At 37.3% G+C, this 24,311-nt stretch overlaps 1 protein-coding gene across 1 annotated transcript in view; it reads left to right on the top strand.

The window, feature by feature from the left end:
• The window catches only part of IL17REL (interleukin 17 receptor E like), a 55,923-nt gene that overhangs the window by 17,574 nt on the left and 14,038 nt on the right, over positions 1-24,311 (top strand). The window contains exons 3-9 of the mRNA XM_032200113.1: positions 9,099-9,126; positions 15,290-15,439; positions 17,814-17,923; positions 19,604-19,718; positions 21,289-21,333; positions 22,166-22,305; positions 22,469-22,540. Coding sequence (XP_032056004.1) covers positions 9,099-9,126; positions 15,290-15,439; positions 17,814-17,923; positions 19,604-19,718; positions 21,289-21,333; positions 22,166-22,305; positions 22,469-22,540 — 660 coding nt within the window. The remainder of the gene's footprint in view (positions 1-9,098; positions 9,127-15,289; positions 15,440-17,813; positions 17,924-19,603; positions 19,719-21,288; positions 21,334-22,165; positions 22,306-22,468; positions 22,541-24,311) is intronic.

The raw sequence follows: 24,311 nt of genomic DNA, 5'->3' as shown, positions 1-24,311 counted from the left end.
TAAAATCTCATTCTCTATTGCCTGTCCTTCTCTCAGACCATTAGTCTTTCATTTCATCTCTATACAGTATCACTGCTTTGTCAGGAGGCCTGGGAAACTCTCATTTACTGGGCAATATGGTAAAAAGAAAACTTGTGTAGAGTTAGAGCAGCTTCAGGTTAAGGAGGATGTGGCTTCTCCTTGAGGTTTGGACTTGAACAGATAGAGTATAACAGCTGGAACATGCCCTTATTCTGCTTTTCTTTTCTAATGCTCCCATTCTGAAAGGGAAGCTAGTCTTGAGCTTTGCTAGTTTAATCTCCACTACCATGAAATCCCTTCCAGCCACCTGATACACTGGGGGACATGGTTGTCTCACAAGTGGATGTATGCTATCCCAAATAACTGTGGCATGAGGTAGGTGTAATTCCTGCTCTGTATGGGTCTTGAACTAGATACCAAGTCCCAAACATCCAGGTAGTTCTCAGGTCTGAAAGAGAGCTGCCTAATAAGCTTAGGTGCCTCTAGGGTTAGGTGGCAATTAATGGGGTATTATGGATCATGGTGTTTGGCTGAGGTAATTACAGCTTGCTTAAATGATGTTTCAGGCATGTAAAGCCTCTTTTAGATTTGGAACACAAAGCTGACTTAATCTCATTTTGCAAATGACTGCAGACCATGGCTTCATTTCACTACCAGTAGTAATGTAAAATCCACAAAGAGAAATTGACTTACTTGGAAATGGTGTTAGTGGCACTTTTCTCATGAGCAGAGTTTTTATAGGCAAAAAGTTTTTATAGGCAAAAAGTTTTTCCCACATTTGGATCTGATCCAAAGTTTATTCAAACGAGTGGAAAGATTTTAACTGACTTTCAAAGGTTTGGAGTTAAAACCAGTCTTCCACAGTCTGTGAATGTGAGGAGGATGACATTTATCATCTATAAAGGCCATAGTGTACTTCAGGGCAGTGTTCTGCTCCTGGAACTGACTCTAAGCACAAGAAAAATGAATAGCTGCCCAGAGCAAAATGGTGAGGGCCTCGCTGTGTATGCCAGAGCACGGGAAAGCCAGGCCTGCAACATATTGCTTCTTTTGCGGAGGAATAGTGCTGGGATGTATGAGAAGACAGTAAGTGGAATATAAAAAATGTTAAGGGCTTCCAAAAGAAATAGCCACTGCCTCCAGCAGCAGCAAGAGGGGCCAATCTAGCCCACGGGGTCTCTTAATAATTTTCAGTTCTTGCTCTTTTCCTTTTCTTTATTTTTTTTTTTCATTATTTTATTTCTTTTTCCTTTTCTGTGGAATCTCACTGCCCACTGGTTCCAGTGGCTGCAAGTCACAGTGATGTCTGTGTTGCTGAGGGATCTGTACTAAACTTTTCTTGTACCTTCTTCTGGGCAGCAGAGATCATTATACCATCCTAACTTCAAAGTACTGGTCACCAACAATTATCTGGAGAGGCTGTGGAACCTATGTCCTTTAGTTTTTCAACGACTGGTCAAATTCATGCCTAACTTGATCTAGTATTGGCCATAATACTGCTTCTAGTAGGAGGCTAAGCTTAGTGACCTTCAGAGACCTTTTCCACCCGAAATTTCCTTGATTCCATTTTATCGTCCTCTGTATGAGAACTCCAGTCATTCATTGAAATAACCATTAATGCTGTGTTAGAATGTCCCTGTCTCATTGTTAGACTGGAAGTGCTGATTTGGTAGATTAGTTTTCCTTTCAAGTAGCTGAGTGGTCTGAAATTTTTGACACTCTATGTATGCGATGGTGCTGATTTATACCAGCTGAGGGTATGGCATTCAAAGTGCATTTTAATTTTACTTTGTCTATTGTATGCAATTTTGTTTTGTTAACAACTTGTATTAATATTTTAGGAAACATGACATCAAAATGTTTGACTTTATTTATTTATTTATTTATTTTAAAAAATAAGAAGCTAGAGCATGCTGTTGCTCCAGGCAAATCCTGCTTCTAGTCCTGGAGTTGAAGCACACAATAGATCAGGCAGCTTTTATTTCAGACTGTCATAGCTCCCTTTGGTCCAATAATTTTAAAAGCAATTGGTTTGCGTGTAGGCCCTTTTAGTATCACAGCATTATTTTTATGTACAATTCACTTAAACAAAATACAAGGGGGGAACATTCTTCCCAGTTGTGAGACCTCAAAGCAATACCATTCTGACTGGACATTCACTTTTTGGATGAATGCATGCCACTGCAAAGAGTTCCCAGAGATACAATTTCTGTGCTGCCAACTCTTTCACTTGTTCTGTCCTGCAGTAACGGTCAGGGGAAGTTATATTCCGCTTGCAGTCCAGTTAAAATATGGGGAAGTCTTGTTAAAATATAGGAACAAGGTTCTTCTGCATCAATACAATGCAGGAGGAAGTATATGCTGTCTTGAACACACAAATCTCTGTTACACCTGAATAGTAGAAGTTAAACAGACAAAAATCTAAGGAGCCTGAAGGTCTTGTGTTAGTCACATGCTCCTGCATTTCTGAAGTACTGGTAGGCTGTAAGGGAAATGCTGTCCTTCAGTTTTGACAAACAAGAAGTAGTGGGCTCATTGCCCATTTGTGTATACTAGTTAAAGGGCAAATGGTGCAGCATACAAAGATTGGTGAGATGCTATGTCTTAGATCCTTGTAAAGCCTTGACGAGGACTGTCCAGTATTCTTCAATAAACCCAATTATCTCTTCCTTGTTTGTTCATTGCCATCTCAATGTTTAATTGGAAGCATGTCAACATGATGTTAATGCAGGCAGAATTTAACTTGTGCTGTTGGACATGGAACAGCTCTTATCCAAAAGATGTGTGACTTCAATTAGCCCAGTTCTGAGGCTGAGCTCATTATTGCACTTCTCAGTTGTGCTTATCCTCTCAGATTCATCACTGCACCCATGTGATTGGAAGTTTTTTGTTCAGTTTGGTATGCTCGCAGAGAGAGTTGCTGCTCAGAGTCGGAGAACATGTAGTCATGACTCAGATGTTTTGTTTTTAGCATTCTGTAATAAAATCTGGCAACATCCAGGTGGTCTTGTAGAAACAGTAGTCAAAAATAATGCTTTACCTTAACTTCTAGTGCCTGTTTCTTTTCTGCATGTATAACAGTCCAATTGTTTTCTTAGCTGATTCCACTCTATGCCATTGATGTGTATCTGATTACAGTGTCAGTAGAAGCTGAAGAACCACCTTGTTTGCCAGAAAGATAGTTTTTCCTTGGCAATGAAAGTAATTACAGATGATGTCAAAACAATAGAGATGCTCCTTTTGCGAAAAGGTCTTTCAGGGACAGTGTATCAAAACTAACTATGAATCCTTAACAATTCTAAGCGTTCATATTAAGCATGTTAATTCTTATAATTCCTCTAGTTCTCAGTAAATATCCTCACAATTTAATTCAATTTCCAAGTGTATTTTTTTGGCCTATTATTTTTCATTTCCACCCATTTCTAATAACATGTTTTCTAACATAAATACTTGACCTTGATGTTTTTAAGACTTTTTTTTTTTTTTTTTTTTTTTTTTTTTTTGGGGATGGGAACTTTTATATTATCCCTGTGCTTTCTCTTACGGTAAGGGTGATATTTAAACATGACTTAAAATGAAATAAAATAGAATGTCCTCTGAGTCCTCTGAGGTTCCAGTTCTCACCAGCATCAAGGATATGTAAAATGCAAAGTCATTATCTCCTTTGTGTATGAAAATAGCTCTGTGAAAATCTAAAGCATATTAAGTTGTTTCCATTTGTGAAGTTTTCCCCAGATTACTTCTGTATCTGAAAGTCTTTGTAAGAAATTATGGTAATGTGTTGGAAGTCTGAGGAGTTCATGACACAGCTCTGTTTCTATCCAAATTTCTCAGGCTTCATGGATACACAGTACTTTGGCTGTGACTGTCCACCTCTCAAAGACCTTATCTTTATGGAGGTGACAGATCATCTTTGTCTGGTTTTTCACTAAAGGCCATGAGAAAACATTTGGGACTCTTAAAGCCCAGAACATCTGTAGGATTGTCCTTCCACAAATTGAGTGGGGTAAGCTGATGGACAAAAGCTGATACTGGATTACTTACATGGAAACAGGTCAGCAGCTTTCTGTCAGTATTTCAGGATGGCTACTGATATAACCATATGGTTGTGGTGCTCCTGGTTGACACAAAGAGCTACTTTATAAGGCACCAAATAAACCCTCATGGCCCTCATGGAAACTGTCTTCAGAACTGTACAATGGCTCTGGCCACCCCATTAGGGGAATTGAGTGTAATAGGACGGATAATAGATAGGATAGGATAGAAATAGAGTAGAGTAGAGTAGAGTAGAGCAGAGCAGAGCAGAGCAGAGCAGAGCAGTTGGAAGGGACCTTCTAAGGTCATTGGGTCCAACTGCCTGGAATCAGGAAATACATGTTAAAATAGAAACAAATGGTGAGGAGGAGGATGGTAAGAAGGAAAGGCTATTTTATTACAATAAAATAATACAATAAATAAGAAAAAAAAAGAGAGAATAAAATAGTTTGGCTCTTGCAAAACAAAATCTGAGACAAGATGTATTACTGGTTGTGGATCAATGGGAAGTAAATTCCAGGTTAGAAAGCATCTGTTTAAGTGAAAAGGTAATAAACACAATCAGAAGTCAATAAAAACTAACCATTATTACATTTGCCTTTGAAAATAAAAGTTTTGTTGTTGTTAGAGAACAGGGCTTCCAGAAAAGCTTTGGCATTGGAGCAGTACACACAAAAGCCCGTCTTATTTTAAAATGTTTTTGAAAGGTATAGGTGATTTGGCACCTGCAGTTTTCAGGGGACTAGGCCCAATGATCTGAGAGATCCCTTCTAATTCCATGTAGAATAAGATGAATTTGTGCAGAGTGTCCCCTCTTGACAGGAAATAATAATAATAATAAACAACTTGACTAGATTTGTCATCTTTATCAGCCTTTTGGCTACTATTTGGGCATTGGTTCTTGCAGACCACACTACATTAAGACAGCTCACTCACTGTGTTGTAAGATGACATACAGCCTCTTGCTTGCTTTTAATGGTGATCAAGGAACACAAGTTGCTGGAATAGAGGGAAACTTCAGAATATGGTCATGTTCTATTTTCTCAGCCCTCTCCGACAATTTGGCTTTAGATAGTAGTGTAGGTAATAGCTTTTTCTGCTGAGGATATCTCAAAAGGGGGAAATTTTTTTCACTTTACATTCACTGACATTAGTGTAGGTATTTTGAATGAATGAATGCTGAGTATCTGTTGTCAACATGGCCCCAAATTATGATCAAAATATATTTTAAGGCATTTTAAGGGATATTACTACTCCTTACAGAATGAACCTATGAACAAGGTACAACACAGCTGGCAGGCAGACTGTGAAATCAAATTTGCCTCAAACTCTTTCCTGGGTTGACAGAACATTCAGGGAATAATTTTCACAATACTGCTTTTGCTTCAATGCCTGGAGGAATAAGAGAAAATGGAAAGTAGGTCTAATCTTTGTTTCTTTCCCTCCGCTATTTAATTTCATGAAAATACCCCCCATGCCCCCAAATCCTGGTCTTCCTCTGTTGGTCTCACTTTCTTCTCTACAGTCTTTAAACAACACAATGTGACATTACAATTGACTTAGATTGAGAAGTTGCTGTGCTAGCTAAAAAGTTGGCACCACACCTTCTATTCAGAATGCTGCACGTTGGTGGTGTCTGTTCAGATAACCTCTGGCTACAGTTGAGTAATACCACAAATGGGGAAAACCCTAGAGAAATAGGAAAATCCCTAACTGTTTGTACATTGTGTAAGTATATTTTGCTTAGGCTCATTGCCAAAGCAGATATGAATCAAAGATGCTCTCTGTATTGAACTAAAATGTACTATCATGTTCAGGATCTCATTTTTGCATGAAAAAACACCCACAGCATTTGTGAAAGGGGAAGAAAATTTCCATTCTGGGTTTAGTGTGTTATGTTTTTCTATTGCATTCATCACTGAAAATTCCTGAAAACAAAAGATATAGAAAGTGGGAGAGGAACTTGTTTAATTTATTTGAGTTCTTCTTTGAGACAAATGGTCTAGTTTGACTATTTTGCAAAATGACTATAAAAGAGAAAAAAAAACAAAACACTATGGTATTGTACAATAAAAAGAAATCACTTATAAAAAAAAAAGGAATTGTGCTGTGACCAAATGCTTGCTGTAACTGGCAAGTGTTTGTGCAAATGCTTGATTATTTATGTAAACCTTCCCAACAACTCCGCACCCCGAAAAAACTTAAGTGCCCAAGATCCATTAAATGTTTCCCTATCAGAATCAAAATCAGTGCTGGATATGTTTATTTTATTTTTTTTTAATTTTTTTTTTAATTTTTTTTGAGAAGATGTGAAAATAAACACTGGATGTTACTGTGTGATCAGAGACCAAGACTGATATGAGCAGTAGTGAAAAACGAGAATTAATTTGGACATACTAGAAGATATAGGAGGTTTTCTTGAACATCCTATGGCCTCACAGAAACTGGTGGTTTGTTTTCTTGTCTGCAACTTAATTGATTTACATATGATTTGCATTTTTAAGGTCAGATCTTACACAGGGGATCTGAAACATTGGTCTTCTTTAAGTGAAGGTTGGATCTTCCAAGTTTTTTGAGATTTATATTGTTTACTGCTATGGAATCTTGATTTTTATCTAATACATTTTTATGATGGTAACCAGAAAGAAGGGTTAAAGAGAAAGTAATAGCCAACTATTTCGAAGACAATCTAAGAAATTTTGACTGGCAATTGGGAACTCTCTCAAACCACCTGACTAGAATATTTTCAATAGTCTGGCTGTAAAATGGCAAATTAAAAATATGGAAGTAATTTGCTAAATTATCAACCTCATGAGAGATTAATTCCTTCCAGTGAGCAGTGGCTCAGCAATTAGCTGATCCATTAGTTGGGTTTTCTTACTAAGAAAGCTAGCTCCCTAACTCACTCACTCACTGAATTTTTTTGCATTCAGTTTGTGTGTTTGTCTATTCCATTCCCTAAGGCCACTGAGGACCTCAAGTAAAAGGCACTGAATTCAGATTGTCCTTCTGCATACTTGTGCAGGGTCTGGTTAGAAATAACTCACAATTAGATCTTTGAAACTGCAGTTAAAATTCCAGTGGAGTTTTATATGAGCTGGCATGTTCCACTTTTATTGGATTAGTGTTGAACTGAGTTAGTCAGAAAGCTATAGTCTTCCTTCTACTGATGAATCTGCATCAGAAAAATTAGCAAACTACAAATGAAGCTTTTCTTCAGAAATAATATATAAATGACAAATATTTCTATGAGCTCATTGCAACAGAAATGAGGTCACATCAGTTAAATTTTTCAGCCCTTCAGGGAGAAATGAGGATTCTATGAAACCATTGAAACAGAAATACCGTTTTAGAACAGTTATGTAAAGAAGTTTGATTTTCTTTAGATTCCCTTCTTTGAGTGTAGATGTAATGTTGTATAGAAGCAGCCAAATAATATTTTTAAGAATATCACAGATAGTTTTTGTAATTTGCAGTTTATAAAAATATGTTCCACCTCTGTCTTATTATAAAAAGTGACCATATTTTATGCCTCTACAACTTTTATGGGTCATAGTGACAAACTGCCAATTATAAAAGATGATAACCTACTCCCAGAAGAGATTATTAAATATAAAAGTTCCAAATGAGCAAATGAATAGAAGAGAATGATAACTAATACAGGTTAGATACTGGCCAGTGGTGTTCTAAGGGCTTTCTTTGAAAACAAACTTATTTAGCTAAAAACTCAAATGCAGCCATGAAGGATAGAAGTTTACGTGAAGTGTGCACATTTCAGCTAACCCAGGGTAAGATCATACACATGTGCAGCTGTAATTTCACACCTTCAGAAATAATATGATTTTGCTCTACAGCTGTGTTTATGGGGAGGACAAAACTACCTGTGGATGATGGCCACGTGGAAGACAAAGCAATAGTTATTTTTATGTCATGCTACTACCTACCCAGGCTGCCAACTCTTGTATTTTACTACAACTTGAGAACTTCCCAATGTCCACTAAGAGACTTTTGCTGACTCTAAAACTCGCAGGCTGTTGGCTTATTGACAAGGTTGTGAAATGCTTTAAGAGGACTGAGAGCTTCCTGTCCATTTGAGAGCAGAGGAGTCAAGGTGGTACCTGCTCCTTTTGTGGGTGTGGCAAATGCATCTCTGTGAATGAGACACTGATTTTTAAAGGAAAGTAATGGGGAATATACTTTATGCCATATAGTAAGGAACACCAGTGTAAGTGTTATGTCAGATGCTTGAATGTCAGAACAGGAGAAAAAAATATTTGTTTAGTTATAGCCTGTATTTAGCACTTAATGCAGAGTATTCAGAATAAGATTTGCTATTTTTATATTCTATAAAATTTTAGTTCGTGGTTGAGTTTTTATTTTACTGGGAATGGTCATAGTTCGTCAGAAAGATAGCTGGAAAACTGTTCAAATCTCAGTTTCAGCTCACTTTGCCTCTTACAAAAACACTTGCCCACTTGAACATGGGAAGCACTGTGCCTGAGTAATTTCATTTTCAGGATCCTGAGCCAGATAGTTCTCAGAAATAAAATGACAACTCTTATTCCTTAAATTCATTTGCAGTTGCCATAATAATTCTTTCTATTGGCCTAGTGTGATCTTCTAAGACTTGTCTAACATTCAGAAGAGCTATAGATATCTTCCATTAAACAATCACTTAGCTTCTTTGCCTTGTTGTGAAAAAAAAAAAAGTCAGTGTAAATGGAAGTGCATGATAAAATTATATCTTTATTTGATAGAACCTGAGACTTGTTATAACAGTTACACCTTGGTTGAAAATACATGAAAATAAGATTAATACTGATCTTGTGTCCCTAAACTTATCAGGCCATCATATGGGGTAGTAGCATGCATTTTTACTGTATTTGTAAATCTTTTTTCATTTCAGAAGTGATTTCTCTTATGGTCTATAAATATGCTTACTTGTTTAAGGTATGTTTATATTTGTTTATAATTATTAAGTAATGTTTATTTTTTTAATTTCCTCAGAACAGCTTTTGTAATACTTTTGTTTCTGTTTGCAGGGGGTTCATTGTAAAAGCAAACCTTCCAGTGAGTATACATCATTCACTTTTTACTACATTTGTTTTCTGAAAATAAAGATAATTTATTGCTAATAATAAGTCTGCTTTCCTGGTCATGTCACATCACTGTGCCATTTGACAGGGTATTTCCTACAAGTTTCCTTGTACAAAACACTGGAAATTGGTAGGCTGCAGTAAATAATAGGTTAATAATTGTGCATCATTGCTTTGTATTTTTCCTTACCATAGCTTTGATAAGGAAAATTTGGGAGATTTTGCTTTGACATTTCACTCACATGTTTTCACTGCGTCTACTTATTATGTTTGGCTACAGTAATAATGTAGGCTCTTGAATTTCCTAAACTGTGGAGCCTCCATCAATCACTCTTCCAGTGTCCATATTTGCTTGACAAGGAAGTATGAGGCAGGTGCCTTACAGACTGTTGCCTTTTAGAGGACAGTTGTACCTGGAGTCCCAGCTCAGAGCGTTGCTTATCTCCACCAAGCCTTTCCTGGATCCACATGGCAGAGCGTCCACAGAAAGGGAGAAGTGCTGGCACTGAATTGCAAGCGAGTGAGATTCTAATGCTGTGGGGTGGAACAGTGAGTTGGATATCAGCTGTCCTGAGCCTTACTCCAAAAGCATGATGTTTGTGGAACATGTACTGTTGAGGTAGAGAGAAAGAACGTGGCTCTGAAAGGGATGCAGTCAAAAGTCCCACATGGAAAAGTCATTAGCTTTCTACTGGTAAGCAGAGTGAACCATCAGTGGCTGATTCCAGGACTGCGAATGAGTATTATTTGGATTAGACAGGTGAGCTGCTAGTTACACAAACTGCATGGAAGAGAAGAAGAGAGAAACAGGGGTATTGATCTTTACTCCGCCAAGCTGAAGCATGTCTTCATACCTTTGGGCAGCACAGGCTGAGGAAACCTAACCCTTCAACCATGGCCTGAAAGGGAAGGACACTTGCAATACTGTTGGTTATGAGTTAAAATCATTGCTAGGTATTACACAAATGCAGATCTAGATAATGGGGACTTACTACTGGTACCACAAGGTGCTGATTCATTCCACCTATCCTAAGACAAGGTGAATTACGTGCTGGGATGGAAGTGAGAGGGGTTCTCCCTCTATCTGACTGCCAAAGGTTCTTAGGTGATGCACATAAACTTAAACTAGATATTTAACTCCTAGCTGGATATAGACTTTAGGCACTTAAGAATCTGTAAACTGAAGATCCTTATCTTGCAATATGATGTACATGAGGCAGGGCTGGTTGTAGGTTTTCAGTGCTGCCTGAAAATGACTTATCAGCTATCTTTAATACAAGTAACATGTAGGATGACTCAGCCTTACAAGAGTGATGAAAAAAAAACATTTTTTTTTAGTTTTTATCCTAGTTCACTTGTGCAACAATAGGTGTGTACTAATTTCCATACTTCCTTTTCTACAGTCATGCATTTTGTTTATTTTTTGACGCAAAATTACCTCAAAAGACCTTAACCATGTAATAAAACATCCTTCCAGTAGTCAATGCTTTTAGCTGCACCAAAAAGATGACTTTATTCTGCAGAATGTGCAGCTATCAGCTCTCTAGCTTTTGACAATGGAGCTTTGACTGCCTTTTCCCTCCCATTTTCCCAAAGTATTAGTAGTACGTAATGGCTACTGTAGTGTTTGAAATTAGCTGTACTTTATCAAGACCCGCTGATTCAAGAATCACTCAGAAAATATATTTGGCACAGTATAACACCATGTCATTCACTATCCTTGCAAGTTTGAAATGCTTTCTGGATGCACAACTTTAAAACTCTTTGAATTTACTGTGCATTGAAATCTATTGTAAAAGAGAGGCTGCATTTTAATTTGTTTCATAATGTGCAAGTAATTTTAAGTTGCAAATGTTGGTATTTGTTAACTGAAGTGCACAGTGTGGTTATCTTAGGACAGTATATCTAGTTTGTTTATGAAGATGGTTAAATCATCATAATGCACAGATGCAGCAGATAACGTGGTAAATCATATGCAAATAGGTTTAAAATGCTACTGCAATTTATACTCATGGAATGATGCCCCAGTGAAGCAATTTTAGTGCACAGTAGATATTCTAACAGATTTAGCACTGTCACTATCCTAAGTAGTTCAGATTCTTACAATTCTTGTAGGGTACAAATACCAGAAAAAAAAAAAGAAAAAAAAAAAAAAAGTTAGGAGTTTCTAATGGGAGTTGCCCTGGGCCTGTTATTAATGGGGTTTCACTGCATTTTTTTTCCTGTTCTCCAATTTCATCTTCTTTCCTGAGGCTTCAAATTATCCATCTAATCATTTCTATTGCGTATTCATTGCTCAGCTCTGGCTTCTATTATACAAGGATACACAAGGTGTGTTTTGCTGTCGTGACAGTTCTGGGTTGATTGCTGCATCATCAGATAAAAAAATAATCTGCTGTGGTTAAGCTGATGGCAAAAGTACAAGGAAAGTGTCTACATGCTGAATAATAATACTTGGCTTCTTTATGCCTGGGTTTATATGTGTCCATAATTAAGGATTCTTTTATTACAGCAACAATCCCTCTCTCATGTAGGGCTAATTACAGTTATAATTCACAAACATAAAATTTAGGCAAGATTTACTCAGCAGATGGTTTGTGTAGCAAGATACACCTTTATGTCTACTGAGGTGTAGATCAAACTGCTTGTGAGAAAAAGAAGGAGGTGCGTGCTCCAGAGGAAACTATTTAAAGGGGGTGGGAAAGCGAAGGGATATTATAAGGTATTAATGGAAGTTTACTGAAGAAATAGTCAGAAATGAGTCTTCTTTTGTGATTCCAGAAGTGTCTGTGATGTTTTAGAGAAGGGAAATTATTTTCTGTAAACTCTTCCTTGTATTATGTATTAACTGAGATCCAAACGAATATGTCCATGCATGATCTGACCCATTTAAATTATTATTAATGAATTTTGGAGCATCTTTTGCAATTCTCAGATGTATCCTAAAATTAATGGAAAGAAATTCCAAAGTGAAAGAGTCTTTTCATTTCATCCAGTGTATTACTTATTTGTTCTTGGTTTGAAGGTAAAAATCATGACGTAGAAAAAAATGTCCCTGCTTACAGTCAGGCACCTGTCCCTAAAAGTTTGTGCTCCTGTACAGGTTAATATACTTTTAATCTTTACATTTATAGCACTTTCCTTCATGCTTGAAGGGATAAGTAAGGATGTGTTTTATCGCTCCATCCTACTGTCCATGCATCCTTTCCTTTGGGAGAACTGTGAATGCATCTTCTATGTGAGTCAATGGGCATCTGTGTTTGACAATAATTCTTGTCTAGATGTTGAGGGATGCACCCTTTCCTCATGATTTGAGGTAGGAGTGTTTGAATGCAAAGAAACAGTCTCAAGTTGTATGACAGGGGGCGTTGGACATTAGGAAGAGTATCTACATGGAGATGGTGGTCAAACATTGAAATGGGCTGCCAAAAGTAGTGCTAGAATCCTGATCTCTGGAGGTATTCAAGAGACAGGTGGGCATAACACTAAGGGACATAGTTTAGTGATCGGACTTAGTAGGTGTGGTGGTTTTACTCAGGTGGGCAGCCAAGCTCCACCACAACCTCTCTCCCACTCCTCCTCCTCAAAGGGAAAGAGAGAGAAAATACAACGAAAAGGGCTCAAGGGTTGAGATAAGGGCAGGGAGATCACTCAACAATTATCGTGATGGGCAAAGCAGACTCAGTAGGAAGATTAATAAAATGTATTGCCTATTAGGAAGCTAGAGAAGTGAGAAACAAAGAAAACAAACTAAAACACCTTCTCCTCATCCACCTTCTTCCACGTCCTCCCCTGCGTGGTGCAGAGGAATGGGGAATGGGGGCTGCAGTCAGTCCCTAATGCTTTTCCTCTGCTGCTCATTCACAGTCACTCTCTGCCTCTGCTCCATGTGGGGTCCCTCCCATGGGATGCCATCCTTCCCAAACTGATCCTGTGGGGGCTGCCCACAGGCAGCAGCTCTTCAAGAACTGCTCCAACATGGGTCCCCCGGCAGCTCCCCCAGACGCCCTGCTCCTGCGTGGGCTCCTCTCCATGGGCTTCAGCTCTGGCCCGGGGCCTGCTCCTGCGGGGGCTTTCCATGGGGTGCAGCCTCCTCCAGGCCACATCCACCTGCTCCACCAGGGGCTCCTCCACGGGCTGCAGCGTGGAGATCTGCTCCATGTGGGACCCATGGGCTGCAGGGGGACAGCCTGCTCCACCAGGGGCCTCTCCACAGGATGCAGGGGAACTTTTGCTCTGTGTCTGGAGCACCTCCTGCCCTCCTTCTGCACTGACCTTGGTGTCTGCAGGGCTAGTTCTTACTCCTTGCTGTCCCAGCTGCTGTTGCCCAGCAGTTCTTTTCCCTTTCTAAAATCTGTTCTCACAGAGGCTCAACCAACATCTTTTATTGGCTTCTCTCTGGCCAGCAGCGGGTCCCTTTGGGGACAGCTGGAACTGGTTGTTTTCTGACATGGGGCACCTTCTGGATTCTTCTTACAGAACCCACCCCTGTAGTCCCTGCACTACCAAACTCTTGCCACTTAAACCCACTACAGTAGGTCAGGTTGGTGGTTGGACTTTGTGACCTTGAAGGTCATTTCCAACCTAGATGATTCTGTGATTCTATGTTATCTTGTATTTTATGGTAAACACAGTATCATGCCATTCTGGTTTCATACTAGCTCTTCATAATAGTTGAGCACTTTCTAGGAGTATGTTAAACAGTATGACTAATAAGGTCAAATGTCTTTTTCTTTTTTTTTTTTGCCTTTTTTCTTTTTCTTTTTTTTCTTTTTCTTTTTTCTTTTTCTTTTTCTTTTTTCTTTTTTCTTTTTTCTTTTTTCTTTTTTCTTTTTTCTTTTTTTTTTTTCTTTTTTCTTTTTTCTTTTTTCTTTTTTCATTTGTTTTTTTCTTCATTCTTTTTTCTTTATTTTTTCTTTTTTTCTTTTTGTTCTTCCAGCCTCTCCCCAGGGGGAGGAGAATGGGAAGTGAAATACTTGTTTTTACTTAGGTGTCTTTTAACTTTCATGCTATGTACTGAAGTTAATAGGGTAGGAAGTATTTCAAAGAAACTGCTGTCACATTGTTGCAGCTAAAGTGAGGCGTTCTGCATTGTAAAACACACAGCCAAGGGACAAAACCCAATTCCCTGGCTATTCATTAAGACACTCTCTTCAACTCTACTTTTGGGACTACAGACAATGTATATGAGATCGATAAGCCTAAGAAATGCATTGGGGCTTAAATCCACTGTATTAACATAAATTCATAAATGAATGGAATAAATTCATAAACAATTTCTTTGCAGAGCAGCCTGAGAAGTAGAAAGAGTTGAAATATGGCTAACTGATGAGATCTGGAGCCTTAAGACTTTTGTTTTTTCTTTTGCATTAGTCTACAGAAATCAGCTGTATGAACCCATGTCCCAAGCTTTTGAGCATGACTAAATTGGCATAGGAAAAGAAGATGATAATCAGTAGTTCTGTTCAGAAGTTCTGTTTACACCTTAAATAAGGCCTGGATAATATATATATATATACATACACATATACTATATATATATATATAAATCTCTTGCTGTGCCTGTCTAAAGGGGAAAACAATTCCATAGGTGTGAGTGATTTTTCCATGACTAGGAATGCAATGGTGCCCTCTTGTGTGAAAATTATATTTTAACAGCATCTGAGACCATCAGGCAATCCCTCCTAAAATTGAAAATTGCCTATGAGAGTGCTCACAATATGCAGTTTTTTTTTTTTTAATAAAAAAAAAAAAAAAAAAAACAAAAAACAACTTAAATTATTAGTCTAGTCATGATCTAACAGATCTGATTACTTAGAAACAGTATTAATCTAGCTACACTCTAGACTTAAAGTATGATTCCTTCCTGTTTTGGGTTAACACTTCCCTAAACCAGGAAATTTATTATGAAACCCCATCTGTAATGTAGTTCTTTCCCACTGCATTGCTAGAGAAGTCAAGCAGCTATGTACTTGCTCTGTTCCCTTGATATCTTTGGTAAAGTGCTGGCTTTGCTGAAGTCAATGGTGACTTTCCTACTGATTCCAGTAGAGCTGGAGCTTAACTTTGGTGTTTTCTGCCACTGAAATATCCTGTACACAATGAGATTTCTCTGTCTTTGTGTTTTACATTTGCAGGTGACATTTTTAACAGCTTCTGCCATGCTGCTCCTACATCTTTATCTTCTACGATACTGAAAAGCATGAAGATCTCAACAGTGATTAAATGTGTCCAAGGAAGCCCGTGCTCTCTTCATTTAAACATTAAAGGATCTCTGAGTCTGGATGGTAGGAAGCAGATTTGCTACTGAATCATTCCTGCTTACTTTTTGCTTATAGCTTTTCAGCCAAATTTTGTTCCACAGTGTAATACTTGTGTCCAAGGTGTTTTCATGTAGTTGTGTCAGAAAGATTTTTTGTGTAACTGTTTAACTACAAACCAGGATAAAGGTCATGAATTTCCCAAGGGAATGAGAACTGAGATGAATTCAATGCAACTAATTTTTACTTCTAACATACTATACTTATCCTCTACCAGTGCCCCAAGAATACTGCTGTTATTTCTTGCTCTCTCACATGCAAATATCTACACACATACACAAACGCAAATTCCATCTGCTCCAACAGAAGAAACAGTTTTTGCTTCTGAAATTACAGTTCCCTCTCCGGGAGGGAATTGTAAGGAAATGGGAGACCTATTTACCTGGGATACGGAGAAGGTTGAGGTACTCAATGACTTTTTTGCCTCAGTCTTCACCAATATGAGCTCCAGTCACATAGCCAAAGTCCATGGGACCTGGTGAGATGCATCCATGGGTCCTGAAGAGAACTGGTGGATGAAGTTACTAAGCCACTGTCCATCATATTTGAGAAGTTGTGGCAGTCTGATGAAGCTCCTACTGACTGTAAGAGGGGAAACATAAACCCCGTTTTTAAAATGGAAAAAAGGAAGAGCTAGGAATCTAGAGGACAATCAGTCTCACCTCTGTGCCCAGCAAGATCATACAGAAGATCCTCCTGGAAACTATGCTAATAGGCACATGGAAAATAAGAAGGTGACTGGTGACAGCCAACATGGCTTCACTAAAGGTAGATCATGCCCCCAAAATCTGGTAGCCTTCTATGGTGGGGTTACAGCATTGGTGATAGGGGAAGAGCAAATGATATTGTCTGCCTGGACTTGTGCAAAGCATTTTGCACTGTCTCCTGTGATATCTGTCTCTAAATTGGAGAGACATGGATTTGGTGGATGGACCTTAGTGGGTAAGGAATTGTGTGGATGGTTGCAGTCAAAGAGTTGTGGTGAACGGGCCAGTGTCCAGGTGGAGATCAGTAATGAGTGGTATTCCTCGGGGGTCAGTATTGGGACTGTCGCTCTTTAACATCTTTGTTAGTGACATGGACAGTAGGATCCTCAGCAACTTTTCCAATGACATCAAGCTGTGTGGTGTGGTTGAAAGTGCTGGAAAGAAGGAATGTCATCCAGAGGGACCATGACAGGCCTGAGAGGTGGGCCTGTGCAAATCTCATGAAGTGCAACAAGGCCAAGTGTAAGGTCTTACACTGGTCTGGGTTGGGACAATCCCAAGCACAAGCACAGGTTGGTGGAAAATGTATTGAGAGAAGCCCTGAGGAGAAGGACCTGGCAGTTTTGGTTGATGGAAATCTCAACATGAGCCAGAAATGTGTGCTTGCAGCCCATAAAACCATCCATATCTTGGGCTGAATCAAAAGAAGCGTGGCCAGCAGCTTGAACGACGTGATTCCCTCCCTCTACTCTGCTCTCATGAGACCCCACCTAAAGTACTGCATTCTGCTCTGGAACCCCCAATATAAGGACACGGACATATTAGACTGAATCGAGAGAAGTGCCACAAAGATGGTCAAAGGCTGGCGCAGCTCTCCTGTGAAGACAGACTGAGGTAGTTAGGGTTGTTCAGCCTGGAGAAGAAAAGCCGCTGAGGACACCTTATAGTGTTCTTCCGGTACCTAAAGGGGGCCTACAGGAAAGCTGGAGAGGGAATCTTTGTTAGGGAGTGCAGTGATAGGACAAGAGATAATGGCTTTAAACTAAAACAGGGGGGATTTAGATTAGCTATTTGGAAGAAATTCTTTACCATGATGGTGATGAGGCACTGTCACAGGCTGCCCAGAGAAGCTGTGGATGCCCCATCCCTGGAAATGTTCAGGGCCAGGCTGGATGGAGCTTTGAGCAACCTGATCTGGTGGGAGGTGTCCCTGCCCATGGCAGGGGGGTTGAAATTTGATGGTCTTTAAGGTCTTGTCCAACCCAAGTCATTCTATGATTCTATAATTCTGCATCAAAATAAAATAAAGGCACTGAAATGTTTTGGCATAGTTTATTTTTACTAACATCCTGCCATTCATGTGCTTAGTGCGTTACCATTTAGATATTTCCTGGTGTGATTCATGCTTAATCATTTGCATAAGATTTTGCATAATTAAAGCTTTAATTTATAGTAATTTTTAATCCTTGCTCCCACCTTCATTTGTGTGTTATATATGTCCCTCTTTTTTACAGTTAAAATACATGTGCCTTTCACTTGGAAAGTTTAAGATACACTTTGTTTTTTTTTGTTGTTTTGTTTTTGTTAAAGTTGCTCAAATTACATATTTGAAATCTATTCTTAACTCATTTCAGAAAATATTCGTGGGCTGGAAATATGTTCTCTTTCACTGGACACACAGCAATCTCAGTGCACAAATGTGAGATTTGCCAGGAAAAAAAGCAAGATGCTTAATGGGAAGAAGGTAGACGTCAGTTTTTGGGGGGGGATGGATTGTTTTTCATGTAAATGTTTATGAGCCTTTGGGAAAAAAAATGTATTTCTCTTTATTCTCTGATTGACTTTGTGGAAAACTGCAATGAACTATATTCTTCAGCACTGTCAAATCCATGACTGTCACTCCATGACAAAATGTCCTTTTGTAACCAGACATTTGATTTTCTACCATTTTCACACTTCTTCCACTTTCCTTTTATCAAGAGAAGCTGTTTCTGCAAAGCCTACTTTTCAAATCAATTTTGTTAGCTTTCTTTTTGTGATCACCAAATTATGGGGAAGCTTTGTACCTCCGATTGCTAAGAAGCACAATTCCACAGGGACCATTAAGTGCATACAGATTTAGTTCGGTCCAACCATGTCAACAGACTTTACACATTTAGAAGACAGCCAAGTGCCTAAGCACTTCTGTCCTAAACTCATGATAATAATTGCAAAACCAGAGTAGAATTATGTGCTAAACTAAAAGCAGAAGTCTCTGTTAAAATTTGCAACTGAAAAAGAAAAAAAAAAAAAGCCATGCTTGACCCACTCTTTAAAATAGAATAATTTTTGTTTTCAGTTAGGGGTGGATAACTGTTATTAATCCCATACAAAATGTGTTACTTCATGTGATCTGTCACGTTATATTGATTGCATGTGTGAAACAAAGTTCTCCCAAACTCCAGTTGCATTTTACACTCTGTATCACTTGATGATCAAAAGTCCTTATAGACAGTGCAGGGCTGACAATAAACAACTGGTAGCTTTCAGATTAAGGTAAGTTTTATAGGCATGGCTCAACAAACATATGTAGTAACATTTTCTTAGTTTCAGTTGAATGAATATAAATGTGACTTAATGTTACTCTCTAAAGGCATTTGTACCAAATAGAAGTATATCCAGGTGAAAGTGTAGGGTAGTTAGTTACCACTATCAGTGAGGTAGTAGTTGTACTAGTTGTACCAGGTAACTACTACATCAGTGAGATGTACTACTACATCTCACTGATGTAGTAGTTACCACTATCAGTGAGGGAATGACCTACTGTAATTGGACCTCAACTTTTGCCTCCTAAAATACTTTATACTTTCTGTCTCAGAAATGTACTGGAATTAAAAAATCTGCTGAAGTTGCTGTTAAATGTTTAAGCAGCTTTTTTTTTTTTCTTCTTTTTTCTTTTTTTTTTTTATTTTTTCTTTTTTTTTTGTTTTTTGTTTTTTTTTTTTTTTTTTTTTTTCTTTTTTTTTTTTTTTTTTTTTTTCTTTTTTCTTTTTTATTTTTTCTTTTTCCTGTTCTGCAACTGTTTGTGCTTGTAATATGCTTGCAAAACTAGGACATCTGGTAGTACAAAAAAACTTTTATCCTTTTGAAGTTCATTGAACATTGGGCACCTGTATTTCTTTTAGGATTATGTGATAGTTTGTAGATAGTTGGATTTCTGGACGTGAAGAAGACTAGAAGTAATGATTCTTTTTGAAATCCTTTAGTTTAATGTCATCTGCTTCTTTTACTTTCTTAATGCTACAATATCTGAAGATGTTTAATGATCCTTGTAAATATAAATCAATTTAAATGAAGAATATTGCTTGCTTAATTCTAATAACTAGTGCTTTTCATGTATTCTGGAGTTCACACACAAACCTGGCTTTATAAATGTTTTAAACAGGTGCAGGTACAATTCAATTGCTTTGAAGTCAATGTAGCACAGCACATCTATGTGACCATGAAAACAGTACCAAATTACTGTGACGTCAAGATGAGTCAGGAATACTATGTTGAAGGTAGGAAACCATCTTTAAACAGATTTTTTTTTTCAAGAAATATCTTTTCAAAGAGAAAAAACAAAACAAAACAAAACAAAACAAAACAAAAAACAACCAACCAAACAAATAAAAAACCCACCCCAAACCCAAATGCAAAGCCAACTCACTTTCTGGGAGAGGCTGATCTATGTGGTACTACACTATGTATGCCGGCATCAATTTTATTCTATATTTTCATAATTTATTTAGTGGATGTAGATGTCTGACTTGGTATAAAAAAAAAGAGACTAGAGTTCATATCTCAAAATATATCTTAAACTACTCTATGCATTTGTACCAGTTTGCTACCTTGTGACTGACTTGTGATTGAAGAGTGGTCTTTCTCTGCCTGCAGGTTCAACCCTGCATGATCTCTGCACATAGGCTGTCTTCTGTTAGGCCCCAGATAATTTCAGAGATTGAGGAAAGCTTAATAAGAAAGTGTTTATTAGCTAGCTGTTCTATCACCTGTTTTAATGTAAGCGGGTAAGATAAGATAGCATTGGTCCTTTTTTTTTTTCCTTTTTGGCGCACAGTGCCTACCATATAAAAGTTGATTTGGCACTGTGGTCCAACCAGTGTGGCTGGTGCAGGAAAGTGGTGGTGCAAAAAATGAAGTCAGACCCTTTGCTCAATCCACTGCCCATAATTGTCCTTCCTTCCCATCACCACAGTAGGTGGGCTGCTCTTGCTCATGGCCCTTGGTACAGGATCATCCCTCACACACAGTATCAGGCATGTTATGGCTGCTCAAGAAATCCTTCCATTTTCTTGAATACCCCATAATTCACTACTGAAGTAGATATATACTTTGTGAATGAAGAGGAGAAAAATAAGGCTTTATAAAGCCTAGTTTTAAGCCACTTTACAAGGAGGAAGAAGCAAATGAAAACACAGGAAAATATTTCCTCAGGGAAACGGCAATGTGGGGAAATGAAAGCAAAATACTGGTCTGAGTTAAGAGCACTTATGAACTCATTTAGTTTTTTAAAATCAAGATTTAAATTTCATATATACAAATATTAGATATTAGTTCAGAAAATGTTGGCTAGCCTCTACTTCTGGCAAGCTCCCTAGGAACTAAATACAGTAATTCTTTGCAAGCCTGGAAGAGAATCAGAATAATAAAAATACACAGTTGTTTATAGCAGAGGAATGAGTCTGGTAAACAATTGGAGTGACTTTCAAGGAAAGAATAACTGAAATTGTTATTACTTATATTATTATTAGGTATTGAGTAAAGAAGTGCATTATTGTATCCTAGTTTGCCACATTAAACTGCTGATGAAATTTTACAGTAGAAACCCCACACTAGTGAAATAGCTCCTTAATGCTAGTTAAGGTGTAATCAGTGTGTGTAGTAAAGGTACTTTTGCACTGCCCCTCTGCCCCTACACCATTTGTCTGGAAATTGATGTAAATCAGTCTTTAAAAAGGGGTATATGAGATAGGCTTACTGTTGGTAAACTATTGGATAATTTGGCAGCCTTAGTTACACATCTGTATCAATAAAGCAGCACTGAAGAAACTTCTGGCTTCTATTTTACAGATTGCAAAAACAGTGACGTGGGAAAATATATTCCAGCTTGTTTGGGTGAGCTGATCTTTTATATAACTGGAAGCAGTGAGATATTTCTGGTGACCTGTACAATGATATGTTTTCATAGCTGAATAAGCAGAAAAAAAAAAAAAGACAATTTACATCTATTGCTACTTATATATTGGATAGTGAAAGTCCTGGAAATGTTTGGTGTTTCTCTGTATAGACTTGGAAATGCTAGATAGCAGGTAAAAATATTTACAATCTATTTAATACTTAAGTTTTTGAAAATAGGTTTATGTCCTTATCATGCACTTGGTATTACTAGTTTCATATTTTGTCTATAGACAGATTTCATAATCAGGTTAATTTGCAAAAATGCTATCCTAATTTTGGGGTACTTGTGAATAATAATAATAATAAAAAGATACTAAGAAGAAATTTTATTTATCTGACATAATTGCACATATTTTCAAAGAAACAAGATTTCAGCCTTAGGATAATCAGCTTTTGAAGTAGTTATTAGTGTGTCTGTTTCAATTATTTGTATATGATCTACATAATATTTCTCATACTGAAGCTGAAGTACAATCAGCAGATGTCCTGGCTTCTCAATATTGACAATGTTAATTTAAAATTAGTAATATTGAAAGTTTTTATCTTGAAAATTATGATATGTTATAAAATAAGGTGACCTCTAGGAATAACAGTATACAAAAAGAATGAATTCAAATATCCTAGGTAAGAATCTATAAATGTTGAGTTTCATCTCTATCAAGTTACAAGATTCATTCTGTATCTTTTATAAAGCAATAATGAAGTCAGAAATATATAAAGCAATACAGAAGCAGGTGTAATAATTCTACCTTTGACTTCTATTTTTCAGCTGGAAAGTTAGATTATAATGTAGAAAGGGCAAAGAAAATCATATCAGTGAATGTATCCAACTTTCTTCGAGATCAAGATTATTATGTTCGTTTGTGTCACAAATGGTTTACTTGTGAAGATGTGGGACAATTTGCTGTGGTGAGTTAAAGCTTGAAGCATTGCTTTCTTGAACTTGTGTGAGAATTGTATGTAGGAATGTTCACTGAGATCATATGTATAAGAAATAACCTTCTATGTATTTATTTAACTTTATTGAAAGTTATTTACTGTCCTGGATTCATGACCATCTTTTTCATTTCAGATAAAAGGGAAGGACGCTTTAAAATCAGTTTCTCTGAAATATTCTCAGCTACTTCCTTGTCTTTGCATTGAGGTAACAGTCTGGATTTTATGTGTACTTGTGTTTCTGATTAAAGAAATTTTATCTGGTATTTGTGCTAAAAAAAAGGAGGAAAAATCCGTACGAAAAGGCTCTAGAGATATGTTTTTGACTAAGGTTCATCTGACCTTATAGTTATGTAAATGCAGAGGAGATTTTTCAGAAAACACTAATTAAAAAATGGAGATAAAAGGAAAAATGAATACAATTTACATTAATTTATGGAAAGTATTGTGTAAGGCTAATTTGATTTTTTATAAGTAATGGAAAGACAGCAAATTTTATCTGAATTTGATGTAGAAACATGTGAAACTAAAAGATGAACTGAGGAAGCTGGGGCTTACAAGATTCGTATGGTAGATAACACCTCCATGGAGGGCTAATTAAACTACTTCTGTTGAATGGGGCAGTACTAGTAGAAAGGTTATTTAAGGATCTTAGGTCTGTCTATATAAGGTCTATGTAAGACACTTAGGTCTATATAAGACACTTGGGTCTTATATAAATATTTTGGGTGATCACATGGGCACAGAAGGTGGGAATGTGTTAATGAGATTTGCTGAAAATGCAGCTGAGTGGTGTAATTGAAGAGAATCAAGAGACTGGATATCTTCATATGTGAAATAACTGAAGGAGGATGAAGTATGAAGTCCATGTTCGTGTATGTGGTCTGATAAAACAACTTGTCCATTGTGAGTCCTACTTTAGAACTAACTGTGGAGGAAAAAAATCTAGATGTAATAGTTCATCATACGATGATTAAATGAACATGCTTACATGATGTAAATTTGAACAAAGGTCTACTGGGCTAGATTATTCTAAGCTAACACAAAAGTAAATGTAAGGCTTTCTATGGAATAATGTAGGCAAATCTTGCATCTGTATTCAATAATGATTAGCAAAAATGGAATGATGTCCATTTTTGATGTCCAGATGTAGATATCTACATTTGTATTAGATGTCCAAGCTCTTTAGTCAATGGTAATCTGGCTAATGCAATCAGCAGAGCCTATAAAGTTACTCAGTGAACCAAGAGTATTTGCTTATTGAGATGAGCTGGATAGAACTGTAGACTCCACTGGCTGCATTGTCTACATCTTCATATGGCCACTGTAATAGGAATTTAGGCATTTAATCTACATTCAGATGTATATATTTTAGGCACCTTATCTCGCATACCTTGATACGCGAAATATGCAAGTTGAACCAGGAGGTCTCTTCCAAACCTAGTGTATTTTGTTTTATTTCACTCTGAAAGGTGGGAGATCACTAGAAAGATATTATTTCTCCTATCATATATATAGAAAATCCCATAATATGACTGCTGAAAGAACAGATGGGGACTGTGAGTAATAAATATATTTGCACATGAATCTAAATAATTAGGTTATAGTAGCAGACATGCGTTAGATACTTGCAGGATTGGGTTAAGTATTAGTCCTCAGATTTTAGGGATACATTCTTAACCATAACAAAAGCCATGAGATCTTGTATTATGATTCTCTATTGTTTTTGGTTACCCCTAGAATATAATGACAGTGTAAGAAACAATGAAAATCAAACTGTAAGACTTCCTAAATGAAATTGGGCTAAAATATATGACTTAGAAATAGAAGGAATATAGGGGTAGAAGAAATCACCTTAGTTTATGAGCTCCATAATGAACCCCATAATGATGAACAATAAAACAGATATCTAGTGCAAAATATACTTAAAAAAAATGCTTCCCCAAACTAATAAACATAGCATATGTGTCTTTGGTGGG

This window comes from Aythya fuligula, chromosome 1 (genome assembly GCF_009819795.1).
Source record: "Aythya fuligula isolate bAytFul2 chromosome 1, bAytFul2.pri, whole genome shotgun sequence".
Classification (NCBI taxonomy): Eukaryota; Metazoa; Chordata; class Aves; order Anseriformes; family Anatidae; genus Aythya; species Aythya fuligula.
The sequence above is the reverse complement of the archived record's forward strand: the minus strand, read 5'-3'. Positions and strand labels throughout refer to the sequence as shown.